At 37.0% G+C, this 15,048-nt stretch overlaps 1 protein-coding gene across 1 annotated transcript; it reads right to left on the bottom strand.

The window, feature by feature from the left end:
• Positions 1-550: 550 nt before the first annotated feature.
• Positions 551-13,286, bottom strand: rhcgb (Rh family, C glycoprotein b). Its single transcript, XM_079858447.1, has 11 exons — positions 12,758-13,286; positions 9,865-10,057; positions 9,177-9,327; positions 8,891-9,038; positions 8,603-8,769; positions 6,776-6,913; positions 6,187-6,323; positions 5,518-5,642; positions 5,088-5,161; positions 1,860-1,936; positions 551-1,354 (listed from the first exon to the last, which is right to left on the bottom strand). Exons 1-11 carry the CDS (start codon positions 12,972-12,974, stop codon positions 1,324-1,326), a joined length of 1,458 nt encoding a protein of 485 aa, XP_079714573.1. The 5' UTR covers positions 12,975-13,286; the 3' UTR covers positions 551-1,323.
• Positions 13,287-15,048: the final 1,762 nt, after the last annotated feature.

Genomic DNA, 15,048 nt, shown 5'->3' with positions numbered 1-15,048 from the left:
ATTGCAAGTCCAGTCTAAAAGTATGGTTGACGTCAGAACCATAGACTGTAAAAGTCAGAACCCAACGTCAGGCAAACGTCAGATTGACGTCAACATCCGATTGGATTTGGTTGGAAATTAAAGTTGTAATAATAATAGTAGTAGGCTAATAATAATAATAATAATAATAACTGAATGCATCACTCTAAATCTGAGTGGAATCGCATTTCAAACCACCTCCAAATGTGCTTTGATTTGATTTTTATTTTAAAAATATATACTTTTTTTTTTGCTGACCAGACATTCAAAAAACTCATCTGAATAAAATCTGGACATGCAAAATAAATAAATCAGATCTAGCCTAAAAGAGTAGCCTTAATGAGCACATCACAAAACAGGACCAAATTAAATGTTTTAAGACCAGTGGGCATAATCATATTTATTTTTAAAATGATTCTAATGTGCTATACTTCATGTTTTCTTTGTTTGTTTATGTGCTACGAATGAGTGTGGAATTGCAGAGGAAAAAAAGCAGCACATTAACCTGAGGTAAGAATCGAATCACTTCAATAATTGAATCTGGTATTAGACAGTAGTGAAATGTTTAATATTTTTGTTGTTTATTTTTTTTTTACAATCTTACAATAAAGATAACACACTGAAAGGTCAAAACAAATTAAATGTTACATTATTAGAGACAGGAAAAACATGTAGGAATATTTACAGATATTGCACATTGTTGCCACTGTTTAGTCAAATTTGTTAAAGCATTAAGAAAATGACAAATATTTGATTAGAGATGTTATGCAGGCATGCTGATTGACATGGACACATAAAAGATTATAGATTTTTGATTTGATATGTGAATGCAACATGCGGTTTCTCACCTACAATTTTAAGACAAACATTTTTATAATCTTATAAAACAAAATAATTACATCACAATGACCAAATAATGGCTCGAATAACAATGCTTAAAATGAAAAACTGTAAAATTAATTTCATTAAAAATGTAACAGCTTGGAGGTTTAGAGGTTGTGGTTTTTTGGTCACATTTTCTCTGAACACATTCACAGGAAAGTCACTTGATTCTGGAATCATCCCCTTTTTTAACTGTATAATTCTGAATAATCTGATCATCTTTTTGATATGCAAATATATTAAGTAGTTATTTGGATCTGCAAATTGGATAAAATAAATGCATTCTCTGATTCATTAAGATATTGTGGATCTGTGCTTCATGGCTTCTTTCTAACTTTTGGCCGGTAGTGAGTATCGTTGTCTTCAGGGAAAGCAGCAGGAAAGCAGATGTTTCTCCCAGTGACACGGATCTGATTCCATGTGTTAATGCTGCTCCACGAAGTTTGTCTCTGTCCTGTATGAGAAACCATGCGTTACTTTCAGCTTTCAGTTTGATTTTGCTGCTCCGAAACTAAACGCGGTCATCAAGCGCCACCTTGTGGTGGAGAGATCACATGATCTGAGATGGCAGATATGCATCCAAGTTATCTTTCAATCTTTCTTTTAATAAAATAAATGTAACTTAAATTTAAATTATAATAATAATTATTATTATTATCTTTCTATCTTTCAATAAAATAAATGTAACTTCAATTTAAATATAATAATTATTATTATTAATTTTATTATGATAAAGATAACTACAAGTATTACTAATTTATGTATTAATTCACTGTGCATTTAATTCAGTGGCTATTATATATGCATAGCATTTTCATATGCCCCCTGGTGGATGTTTTGTGTATGACAAGAAATTGTTATAGGATACCAGATATAATTTTACTCTAGAATTCACATAAACCACTAACTAAAGAAATATTAACTGAAGAAGACATTCACAGTTTTATTTCTGTACTCACATGTTTGCATGTTTGTTGGGGGTCATGTGGTTGTTGTAGGTCAGGATGGGAGGAATACTTTCTTCATCCTCTGGAACCTGCAACGAAGTGATAATTTTTTATATTTATATATTTTATATATTTTATATATATATATATATATATATATATATATATATATATATATATATATATATATATATATATATATATAAAACAATTATATTTACAAAAAATATTAAGCCTAATTTTTATTTATGTATATACTTCTTTAATAATTTATTAATAAAAATAAGTTAACTGTTCTCTGATGTCGGTTAATGGTCATATGACATGCAGGTAAACTATTTTTTTGTAATCTTTTTTTATAAGTTTTATTTTGATTTATACAAATATAGTCCAAATTACAAGACAATTTTTTTTTTATAATAATAATAATAATAATAATAATAATAATTCGTTACATTTATATAGTGCTTTTTCTGAGACCTCAAAGCGCTTTACATCTCCTCAACCACCACCAATGTGCAGCATCCACTTGGATGATGCGACGGCAGCCATATTGCGCCAGAACGCCCACCACACACCAGCTTACTGGTGGAGAGGAGACAGTGATGAAGCCAATCAGTATATATGGGGATGATTAGGAGGCCATGATGGACAGGGGCCAAGGGGCAAATTTGGCCAGGATGCCGGGGTTACACCCCTACTCTTTTTCGAAGGACATCCTGGGATTTTTAATGACCACAGAGAGTCAGGACCTCGGTTTTAACGTCTCATCCGAAGGACGGTGCTCTTTTGGCAATATAGTGTCCCCGTCACTACACTGGGGTGTTAAGACCCACAAAGACCACAGGGTGAGCACCCCCTGCTGGCCTCACTAACACCTCTTCCATAGTCTTATATAGTAACATGATCCATTACATTACATTACATTTATTATATATCTGATTGCTTTTTAAATACTTTTGACCTAACTCGAGTCGTTTATCACGTTCATTTGTAGAGGATAATCTTGTACAATATTGATATAAAAATTTCAAGAGAAAGAAAATATATTGCATTCTTTGTTATCAACAACATGATGTGCATTAAATATTAGATTACGTCAGGGTTTCATGATGGAACTGCAGGAGATTCGTGAGTAATGAAAAGCTATTAAGTAATTAATAAGCTAAGCTAATAAGTAATACAATTTAAAATTTAAATAATTTTTAAATCAAAATAAAACTTACAAAAAAGATTTCTAAATATATCGATTTTTTTGTTTACCTGCATGTCGTGACCATTATCCAATTTTATTATTTTTGACTTAATTGTATTATTAACTTCAAAACTCAGGTGGTATATATCAAGTGAATATATTGGGGGAAAGAGGTTCAGCGGACATCCCTGCATTGCATGTAAATATGAAATTACGTTACATTGTCCATTTTAATGAGCCAAAGCCTCCCAGAGACAGAAATACATGGAATACATGGTTAAAGGACTCACTAAGTGATAATAATAATTAATGTGTTTGTCTATATATATATATATATATATATATATATATATATATATATATATATATATATATATATATATATGTATACACACACACAGTGAGGAAAATAAGTATTTGAACACCCTGCTATTTTGCAAGTTCTCCCACTTAGAAATCATGGAGGGGTCTGAAATTGTCATCGTAGGTGCATGTCCACTGTGAGAGACATAATCTAAAAAAAAATCCAGAAATCACAATGTATGATTTTTTAACTATTTATTTGTATGATACAACTGCAAATAAGTATTTGAACACCTGAGAAAATCAATGTTAATATTTGGTACAGTAGCCTTTGTTTGCAAAGATCAGTCAGGTTTCTGGGCTGTCGCTGAGAAACACGGAGTTTGAGCTCCCTCCAAAGATTCTCTATTGGGTTTAGGTCTGGAGACTGGCTAGGCCACACCAGAACCTTGATATGCTTCTTACAGAGCCACTCCTTGGTTATCCTGGCTGTGTGCTTCGGGTCATTGTCATGTTGGAAGACCCAGCCTCGACCCATCTTCAATGCTCTAACTGAGGGAAGGAGGTTGTTCCCCAAAATCTTGCAATACATGGCCCCGGTCATCCTCTCCTTAATACAGTGCAGTCGCCCTGTCCCATGTGCAGAAAAACACCCCCAAAGCATGATGCTACCACCCCCATGCTTCACAGTAGGGATGGTGTTCTTGGGATGGTACTCATCATTCTTCTTCCTCCAAACACATTTAGTGGAATTATGACCAAAAAGTTCTATTTTGGTCTCATCTGACCACATGACTTTCTCCCATGACTCCTCTGGATCATCCAAATGGTCATTGGCAAACTTAAGACGGGCCTTGACATGTGCTGGTTTAAGCAGGGGAACCTTCCGTGCCATGCATGATTTCAAACCATGACGTCTTAGTGTATTACCAACAGTAACCTTGGAAACGGTGGTCCCAGCTCTTTTCAGGTCATTGACCAGCTCCTCCCGTGTAGTTCTGGGCTGATTTCTCACCTTTCTTAGGATCATTGAGACCCCACGAGGTGAGATCTTGCATGGAGCCCCAGTCCGAGGGAGATTGACAGTCATGTTTAGCTTCTTCCATTTTCTAATGATTGCTTCAACAGTGGACCTTTTTTCACCAAGCTGCTTGGCAATTTCCCCGTAGCCCTTTCCAGCCTTGTGGAGGTGTACAATTTTGTCTCTAGTGTCTTTGGACAGCTCTTTGGTCTTGGCCATGTTAGTAGTTGGATTCTTACTGATTGTATGGGGTGGACAGGTGTCTTTATGCAGCTAACGACCTCAAACAGGTGCATCTAATTTAGGATAATAAATGGAGTGGAGGTGGACATTTTAAAGGCAGACTAACAGGTCTTTGAGGGTCAGAATTCTAGCTGATAGACAGGTGTTCACATACTTATTTGCAGCTGTATCATACAAATAAATAGTTAAAAAAATCATATATTGTGATTTCTGGATTTTTTTTTTTAGATTATGTCTCTCACAGTGGACATGCACCTACAATGACAATTTCAGACCCCTCCATGATTTACAAGTGGGAGAACTTGCAAAATAGCAGGGTGTTCAAATACTTATTTTCCTCACTGTATATATATTTTACATATTTATATATACACATAGATAGATAGATAGATAGATAGATAGATAGATAGATAGAGTTTTGCCTTGTAAGGAAAACAATTTCTCTGTAAACATTTCAAAGAAAAAACAATTGTCTGACCTCCCAATAGATCTCGTCCTCAAAGCAGTTTTCGTCTGCAGGATCCCCCCAGATGGGCAGCTTCAGAACCAGGCCTGTTGATGTAACATCACAGCTATGTCAACATGATAAATGTGACATTTCCATTACAAACTGAAATCCAATACGCCTGTCCATTCACGTTAGCTGAAGATCAGGTTATTTGTAGACTATCAAAACGTCATCCTACACTGTCCTCTCTAGTTTTCATGTTACAAGCACCACACCTGTGCCACGACACAACTAACTAACAATTGCAACAAAAGCCCGCAAGCTTTTCATAAGTATTGTATGGTGTACTGCGGCACACAACGAGAAGCCATCACAAGTATTGTATGGTGTACTGCGGCACACAACGAGAAGCCATCACAATATGCACTATTTTTAGATTCATCTCTAAAAAGACTCTTACCAACTAATATACCGCCTCCGATTCCAAAACACAAGGCCACACAGAGTCCTGCTGCCTGGTATCCTCCCTGGACCGTGGGCACCCGTTTCGCTATATCTCCTGTAAAGTCAAATGTGTTTTCCAACCTGAAATGGACAAATATTGCAGTGAATTAAATACCATTAAGAAAAGAAGTATTAGTATTATGCAAACTTTTTTTTTTTTTTAATACAATCTGAAAATATCTTGCATGAAATACATATGTGACCCTGGACCACAAAACCAGTCACATGGGTACATTTTTTGAAATTGAGTTTTATACGGCATAGGAAAGCTGAATAAATAAGCTTTCCATTGATGTAAAGTTTGTTAGGATAGGACAATATTTGAACTATTTGAAAATCTGGAATCTAAGGGCGCAAAAAAAAAAATCACCTTTAAAGTTGTCCATTTATGTTCGTGATTGTGCAGCATTCACTCACAAATATAAATGTTTTATATATTTACGGTAGGAAATTTACAAAATATCTTCATGGAACATGATCTTTACTTAATATCCTAATGATTTTTGGCATAAAAGAAAAATCGATAACTTTTTGCCACAAATATACCCGTGCGACTTGTGACTGGTTTTGTGATCCAGGGTCACATATATTGTTTTATTATTATTTTATTTGATTGTTCACTGACCCTAACTCTCCATAAACGTTGGTGGTGGCGGCAGCGGCTGAGATGGCGCCCACAATTCCTCCAATGACCCCTGGCATAGCGTGCAGGTTATGGATTCCACACGTGTCCTGAATCTTCAGTTTCTCCTCCAAGAACGGCTGAGGAGCAGAGACAAATCAGGGGTTTATGCAATCATAAGAGATGAAAATTGTGTCATTTACTCACCCTCATGTTGTTCCAAACCTGTATGAGTTTCATTCTTCTGCTGAACACAAAAGAAGATATTTTGAAGAATGTCAGTGACCAAACCAGTTTCTGGTCCCCTTTGACTTCTATAGTATTTTTTTTCTTCATATTATGAATGCTAATGGCTACCGTCAAGTGTTTGGTTACTGACAATCTTCAAAATACAGTGTTCAGCAGAAGAAAGAAATTCATACAGGTTTGGAACAACTTGTGAGTAAGTATCCCTATAACAAAAGACAATTTCTGCAAAGCTTTTACTGTCACAATGTTCTTGATCGTCAAATCCAGTTAAATAAATCATTAAAGAAAAGGTCACTGTCTGGAAGAAATAACTGGAACAATTCATCTTACAGGTCAGACTCACCGAAATAAAGATGTAACCCATCGTGGAAATAATGCCACAGAAGAAACCCACAATCAAAGACCCGTATGGCATGAGCATAAACTCGGCTGCTGTTCCCACAGCGACTCCGCCAGCCAGCGTGGAATTCTGGATGTGAACCTGGAAGGGGAAGAAACATGGCATTTTAACCTCGAGCAGGACTTGGGTTCAAATTCACATGCACAGTGCTCAAAGCGGGGGAAAAACATGTGAGAAGTGTCAGTCCGCAAGAAAAACGCTACTGACTGTACAACTGAATTACTGACTGGACAATCAGAGAAATGTATTGGTCAACCACCAATGATATTCCAAGATATTCCTGTCATTGCATTTACTGGATAATAAAAAACAAATGAATTAATAGTAATAGTTAGGGGTGTGACGATACACTTGGCTCACGAGACGATTCAATACACGATATTGGGTTAATGTGAACGAGACGATATTTTAACTCCATTTTTAAGAAATCTTCAATGACAAAATAATATATCTGGAAAAACAGTCTTTTATTCGACTGAAAGACGTCACAATGCAGGTGCATTTTGAAATGTTTGAACTAATCTACGGCTGTCAATGTATGTGATTATTTCGAAGAGTCATTTTTGTTATTATAAAATTAGACCCAAGTGAACAATAGCCTTTAAAATGACTAAAAATGCATGTGTAATAACAATAAGGCAATAATAATTGGTTCAAATAAAGTATCAAACGCTGTTAATCATTGTTTTATTGAACAACACTGTTAAAATGCACGATGTAATATACATAATATAAACAATCAACTTATGTACATTATGTATTAGAACAAATGCCTATTTGTGCCGGATTCTCGTCCGTGACATGCGCCACTTCCGGTATTTTGCCAGTTAAACTTCTAATCGTGTCACTTCAGTTCTACTTTAATACTTTCTAATATGGAGTGAAAGACAAACACTGTAAAAGGTGTAACTCTGTAAACTCACTCATGCTGATATCTGGAAATCACATTTTTTTATTTCATAAAGTAAAAATGAAATGAAAATCTACTTTAATTCAATTGTTTTAGATCTTCTTTAAAGGGGGGGTACAATGGTGTTTCATGTATTCAGAGTTGTTTACAGTGTTAAAGAGATGGATTCTCATGCTAAACATGGCCAAAGTTTTTAAAAAATATTTTGGACGAATAACGGAGAATTTCTGTGCCGAAAATCTTACTTCCGGGTTGGTACAAGTTTCGGCTGGTTTTTTTTCGACCGTGGATCTAATGACGTAGACCAAAGTGGAACTCCTTATATGAGCATTTCTCCCGGAAAAGCGCGCCCGCGCACACGTCGACCAGAGGAGAGCGAGACCGCGCACATCAACGCGCTTCAACAGGAAATCATCGGCAGCGCTGCATAGTGTGTTTTTGGATGTGAGGGAAAGCTTACCATGTTCAGCTTCCCAAAGAACCCAGCGTTAGGAACAGTGGATGCAGATTGTTTTTCCGGGGCAAAAACGAGTTGTGTAGACTGTTTGTTCCCTGCATTTCGACGATGAATGTTTTATAAACAAAGCCCAGATCGACGGATTCTCTCTATGGCTCTGGCTTCGCCCACACGGCCCGCCTCCAGACGCTCGGTTTTTTCCGGAAAGACTCGGTACAGCCTATCTTTCTTTTATAAATATAATAAAACTAAAGACTTTTTGGAGATATGAAGGATGCAATACTACTCTATAGGTACTCAAGATTAACAGGAGATTGAGTGAAAATGAGCATTTCACCCCCCCTTTAAGTCTTATCTTACAAAGTGAATCAGGTCTGCTAAAATAATAATAAAGGATGCTCACCATGTCTAGTTTCCCAGTTTTCTCAAACAGGCTGGAGATGGCGACTGTCGTGAGGACGGTGGAGGCCAAGGCCAGGTACGTGTTGATGGCAGCTCTGTGCTGACCGTCTCCATGATCAGCAATGGCAGAGTTGAAACTTGGCCAGAACATCCACAGGAAGAGGGTTCCTGCACAAGACACCAGAATGTACATTTAAACACTATCTGAGCCTTCAATAAAGCAAGCTTTAGTTCAAGCTGCACAGAATCTCAAACGATTCAGGTTTAATCCTCAAGACAAGACTCTTACCAATCATGGCGAACACGTCCGAGTGGTAGACGGACCCGTTCATATGTTTGCTCTTATCCAAATCAGGTCGATACAAAACCCATGAAATGGACAGACCATAATAAGCTCCAAAAGTGTGGATCACCATGGAGCCGCCAGCATCTTTGGCCTGAGGATTGAATCATTGATCAATACACACATAACATATGAACACAACAGTGATTGTAAATGTATAAAACACTTTATGTTAAAACATTTGAATATCTTTGGTGCACATTATCTTTGACAGCCTAGCGACCAGACTCACACGGAGGACGCTCAGGATGATGTTCTCTTCAACAGCGAACAGCGTGACCCCGAGCAGAGTCATCACCAACAGCTGCACGGGACTGACCTTCCCCAGCACGGCCCCGTAGGCGATCAGACACCCCGCCACGCAGAAATCTGCATTTATCAAGCTGAACACAGGGGACATCGCTTCAATGAAACATTTGTTCCATTCGTTTCAGCCCTGAACTTACATAACGTTTGATTTAATTCAGTTTGGAGAGTCTGTATTTTGTACACAACCATAAGTGTTAGATGACCATCAATTTAGGCATTTTTATAACGGTTTTAGGTTCACGTCCTTCATACAAAGTAGCAAACAGTGCGTATTACAAAATAAACAGTGGCGCCTGCATCTGCATAATAGGGTCATTCACTTTCCAGTTTGGTCAGGCTGTTTTTCTAATTACGGTTTAAATACAAAACAAATCCTTCATTCCCGCAGGGAAGAGACACCTGCAAACTGGTTTGTCTGCATTGTGTCTGAAGTTATCAACACTTGGTTCACATGCAAAAACTGCAGCTTTTCTACATAAACACTCAAACAATCAGCTAATTCTGATGCAGAGATTTATATATCAGTATTAATTAGGAGAGTGTATAATCTCTAGTTTAAATCAAACTTTTTTGGCCCCCTTGACAACAATAACTCACAAAAAAGAACATACTTTTCTATCCCGATCTTGATCTTTCCGTCAGCTGGGTCCAGAGAGTGGAACCAGCCTTGCATCAGAAGAGCCCACTGGATGCCGAAAGCCGCAATCAGGAAGTTGAATCCGACGGCGCCAAAGCTGTAGCGCTTCAGGAAGGTCATGAGAAACCCAAAGCCTACGAAGATCATGACGTGAACATCCTGAAAACCTGCAGGAAAAACAAACAAAATATTTCCAATTCAGTCAATCAAAAATCATAGCGGGGATCATAAGAAATCAAATAGAAAGAAATGTTGTAAACACATATTCAGAATTGAAAAACCAAGAACGTTTGAAAAACCTCTTAATATTGGGTCTATGGTGGTTATGTATGTCCATAAAGATGGATGTCCTTTAGAGCGGGGGTTTTCAAACCTTTTCTTGATGCCAAGGACACACAAAAATGATGATCTCCTTCCTAATATATAGAGGCAGCTATACTATACATATACAGCTATATATTTTTATGAAGAAGTCTCTTATGCTCACCAGGGTTGCAATTATTTGATAAAAAAATACAGTAAAAACTATATATTGAATATATATATATTGAAAAAATATTGTGAAATAATGTAACATTTTAAAATAACTGTTACATTCATTACTCCAGTCTTCAGTGTCACATGATCCTTCAGAAATCATTCTAATATGATGATTTGCTCTTCAAGAAACATTTAATATCAACGTTGAAAACAGTTGTGCTGCTTAATATTTTTGTGGAGACCGTGATACATTTTTCAGTATTCTTTGATGAATATCAAGTTCAAAAGAACAGCATTTATTTTAAATATTTGTTAGATTTTTTTTTTTTTTGTAACAAATGTGTTCACTGTTACGTTTGATCAATTTATACATTGATCATTGCTGAATAAAAGTATTAATTAAAAAAAACTTTTCAATGATAGTGTATAAAAAAACATTACTGTGTGAGAAAATACTAAATCATTTTAATTCAGGTAAAAATAAATGTTAAAATAAAAAATTATTTATTATTTTATATTTTTAAGTTAGCATCATAAACTTTACATCTGCCTTTAGAAAGCTAAATGAAATTGAACTAATTTGTTCAAATTTATAAACACTTAAGATGTTTAAACATTTTATACGTATCTTAATTCACCCTCAGGTGACTACAGACAAATGTGTGTTTTAGCAAGTCACAAACTGTAATCGGAGCCTTTTGGTGACATAACTGAGGTCAAAGCAGCAGCAAATTCGACTAAAATGTAGCAGAGATGAAAAGTAATGATACTTCAATTTCTCAGAACAGGACCAGGCTGGGCTGGGCTGGTTACTGTGAAGGTGTTCTGCTAGAAATGCACTACAAGGACATCTCGATGCTGGTAACACAAATGAAAACAGACAGTGCTGTGGTTTCTGAACAAGCCCTTATTTCCACAGAGAAAAAGAGCCTGCTGGCAATCGTTACCGTGAAATCTCTCCCAGAAACTGATAAGATAACACTTCTTCTTTAGCAAGGTTGTCTTTTCATTCTGGCCTGGCATGAAGCTTCACCTTGAAAACCTTCTCAACCGATGATGCAGGAGATGCAAGTTTCAGGTTGGTGTAAAAAACAAAACAAAAAAACCTCCTACAGTAAAAGCTGCCTGGATAAATTATAAATCTTACTAAATTGTCTGGACTGTATTTACACACAAAGGACATTTTCTGTGACAAGTTCTTGAGCTTAAGCAAGAACCAATGAGATTCATTCTCGTGTTACGCAGCATGTTTGAGCTTAAGCAAGAACCAATGAGATTCATTCTCGCGCATCAAGCAGGTTTGGTTGAGCTTCTTAATGTTTGCTGATTAATATTTATATGTGGATAAAAGCCTAAATTTAACCTGTTCATTATTAATAAGTCTCAATTCATACGGATTAGTTTTACGATCACAAACTTTTTGAAGCGTCAAAGTGGTAGTTGCGTTTGTCAATGGATGGACAGAAATCTCTCAGATTTCATCAAAAAAGATCTTCATTTTTGTTTTAAAGATGAACGAAAGTCTTACAGGTTTGGAATGAGATGAGAGTGAGTAATTAATTACAGAATTTACATTTTTGGGTGAACTATCCCTTGAAGTGGTCTCATATCTCACACTTCAAACAAATTAGCTCAAGCTTATCATCATCACTCTTGTTGTTTATACTCCACCCAATCCTTGCTCTATCAGTAAACATTTTCATAACCGCTCTTAAAGTGGACTACTAGAAGATGAACTTCTGCAGCGACAGTCCCACCTCAGCCATGACAAAACATATCCAATGACATCTGATCGGTCCGCAAACAATAGTTTGTGTCCGAGTTCATACACCACCTGCCATTCAAAGCTTGAAACATTGATAGTTGGAGAACAGTGGATAGTCTGACCCCAAGGCTGAAGATATCTACATGACTGAAAAATTCAACCACACCTTCAAAGATTCAAAAGATGACAATGGATAATGATCCTTACATAATCAAAGAGCAAATGAAACCCTCTACCTCCCCCAGTACCACGCACGGTTCGATGTGCAAGGTTGTCAAGAGAAAAGCTTACAGATGAAGCAACTGATAAACATTAATACCACAATCAATGAACAGTGATGCATTTGTTGGATTATTAAGAAAGACTGAGAGACCGATGGATATTATAAAATATATAATAAACTACGACATTAAACCAACAAATATCAATAAAATAGAAATTAATTATTTTGTGTTGTAATTATATATATATATATATATATATATATATATATATATATATATATATATATATATATATATATATATATATATAATTAAAAAAATGTTTTGTTATTGTTAATATATATATATCGTAGATTCTTATATTTATCTTAGATTGATCCATAAAATGATGCACTTACTTGGATATCTGAAGTAGAAGTCATTCTCAACATCACTTGTGATATTATTCTCCTTTCTGAAGTCAACCCAGTGCGTGTCTGACTCCTCATTATACCGCACAAATACCCCAAAAAGAATAATCATAGACAACTGCCAGACGAAACACACGGCAGGTAAACTGAATTTGATGTTAGTGTTCTTTGGCCGGTCGCACATGTTTGCAGTGCAGTTCCCCATGTCTGCAGGTTGTTCCTGAGGACTGGTGATGTTGTTAAGAGACGTGGACGCGCATTAGTGTCACTTTTAAACGGTGGGAGCGGGAGGTGTGTCTGTATCTCCATTCCTCGCCCCCTTCCTCAGAAAAGAATACAAACATTTGCGAGAACTGTCTACGGATAACTGATAAGTCATGCAACATGTTGCTAATTGAGGATGCTTTGGAGTTTGATTTTTAAAGCACCTGTTTTGTTGCAGGAGAATTTGGAGTCAGTTCAGTTCTGATATGTGTATTTTGATATTTCGGGGTAAAAACTTCTGATCGATCGCACTGACGCCATACTACGCCATTAAACGCTACTAAGATGTCGTAATTTGCGCGGGAAATTATTTTGTTCATCTAACATGAAATTAACCTAGCATTTCCCCCCATTTTATTTAGTGGAATTATGTTTATAAATGCCTACAAATTAACATTTGGTCCCAAACTATCTTGCTAGATTTATTTAGGGTAAATTTGCAACTGTTTTTCTGTTAATAGAAAATGAATGCCATGCATTTTGTGTATCTTTGATGATAAGTAGTTGAAATGCTTGCTTGGAAATATGTATTGTCAAACTGGCTATTAGCTGTCAAACTTACCTCATATGTCAATGCTTGGATTTTGTTTCATACATAAATTCAATGATTTAAACATTTTTACAGAACCTTTTTAGGAACATTTTGTTTTTGCTGGGATTCTTTTTGCAATTGTTGCTGAATCTGATGGATGTATTTTGCTAAAGGAGGTAATTATCCCTATTTGTAGAGCATTTTAAACTTTAACCAGTTTCATCATTGGTACATAATGCACTCATTTGTGCAACGTGCACGTATGTTACAGTTAAACTTGGTAAGCTTTTCTTTCTCCCGGCATTGACTCAGTGGATGTGTTTGACGGCAGTGGATTGAACTTGTTAATGATTGATCTGACAGAATATGTTCTTGTATGCATGAATGAGACCATTAATTTTCACTGTTTCCCCTTGTAATTAATTGTGAAGATTGAGAACTTTGACATGGTGAAGGAGTATTTCCCGGGGCTCAGAATATTTTTAGAAAATGGACACCTTAAACCTTAAACGGAACATTTCCTGTCTCCACTGTGTATTTGACATTGTCCCAAATGGCTCACTTAATGTGTACTTGTGGTCTTACGATGGTTGTCAAATGTCCCATTTGTTCTAACAGGCTATGTGGCATTACGTCACCAAAGTATGGACCAGGAGGAGGACAAGCAAGGTCTTAGGACGCCATGCTTCATAGGCTCCTAAGGCAGAGTTTATAGAGTGCAACAGTGCTTGCCCACTTTTTCAGTGGGATTGGTTCTGGAAGTATTTTTTCCATTCATTTCTTCCATGGGGATTTCAAAATAGGGAGAGGATGCTTCATGGGAGTGGGCAGAGCTAAAGACATCTTTTGACTCTCTGATTGGAGGAATTTTCTGTACAGCTTTCAGGATTATTGGTTCTGTTTTGTTTTTTAGATCTGCCTCGGGTCTTGCGGTCTCCAGCTCCACCTTGACAACGGGACAAGCCGCCGAGTCCGCCACTTCACCTCGCCTCGTCGACCAGTCGGCTCAACCGGGCTTCCTAGTCCCTCCGGCTTCGCCTTGGTCAGTCATTGCTATACCTGGCCCATGGACTTCTGGGCCTTCTGCTGCGCTTCGTCCCTCCACCCCTTCGGCTCCGTCAGACTCCGCCTTCCCTCCGACTCCACCTTGGTCCTCAGTCCCACCGGCTCCACCTCGGCCCTCTGGCTCCACTTCGGACATTCGACGCTGCGGCTCCTCATTGGTCTCCACATTCATAAGTGTTGTGTGGTCTCATTGGCTCTTCGGCTCCGTCTGGGTCTCCACTTCCATCAGCTCCTTCTCAGTCTGTCATCCCTCATGGCTCCTCCCTCCTTCGACTCTGTTTCTTGTTCTGTTAGCTACTTAGTTCCCTTAGTTGCTGATTATGTTCACCTGTTGTTCATTCAGTTACCTCATTACTCCCTGTGCATTTAAGCCCTTAGTTTCCTCTGTTTATTGTGCCATGTTGTTTATGTTATAATG

Source organism: Squalius cephalus, assembly GCF_949319135.1.
Source record: "Squalius cephalus genome assembly, chromosome: 23".
In the NCBI taxonomy this organism is placed as follows: domain Eukaryota; kingdom Metazoa; phylum Chordata; class Actinopteri; order Cypriniformes; family Leuciscidae; genus Squalius; species Squalius cephalus.
This window is presented reverse-complemented; position numbering and strand designations above follow the sequence as displayed.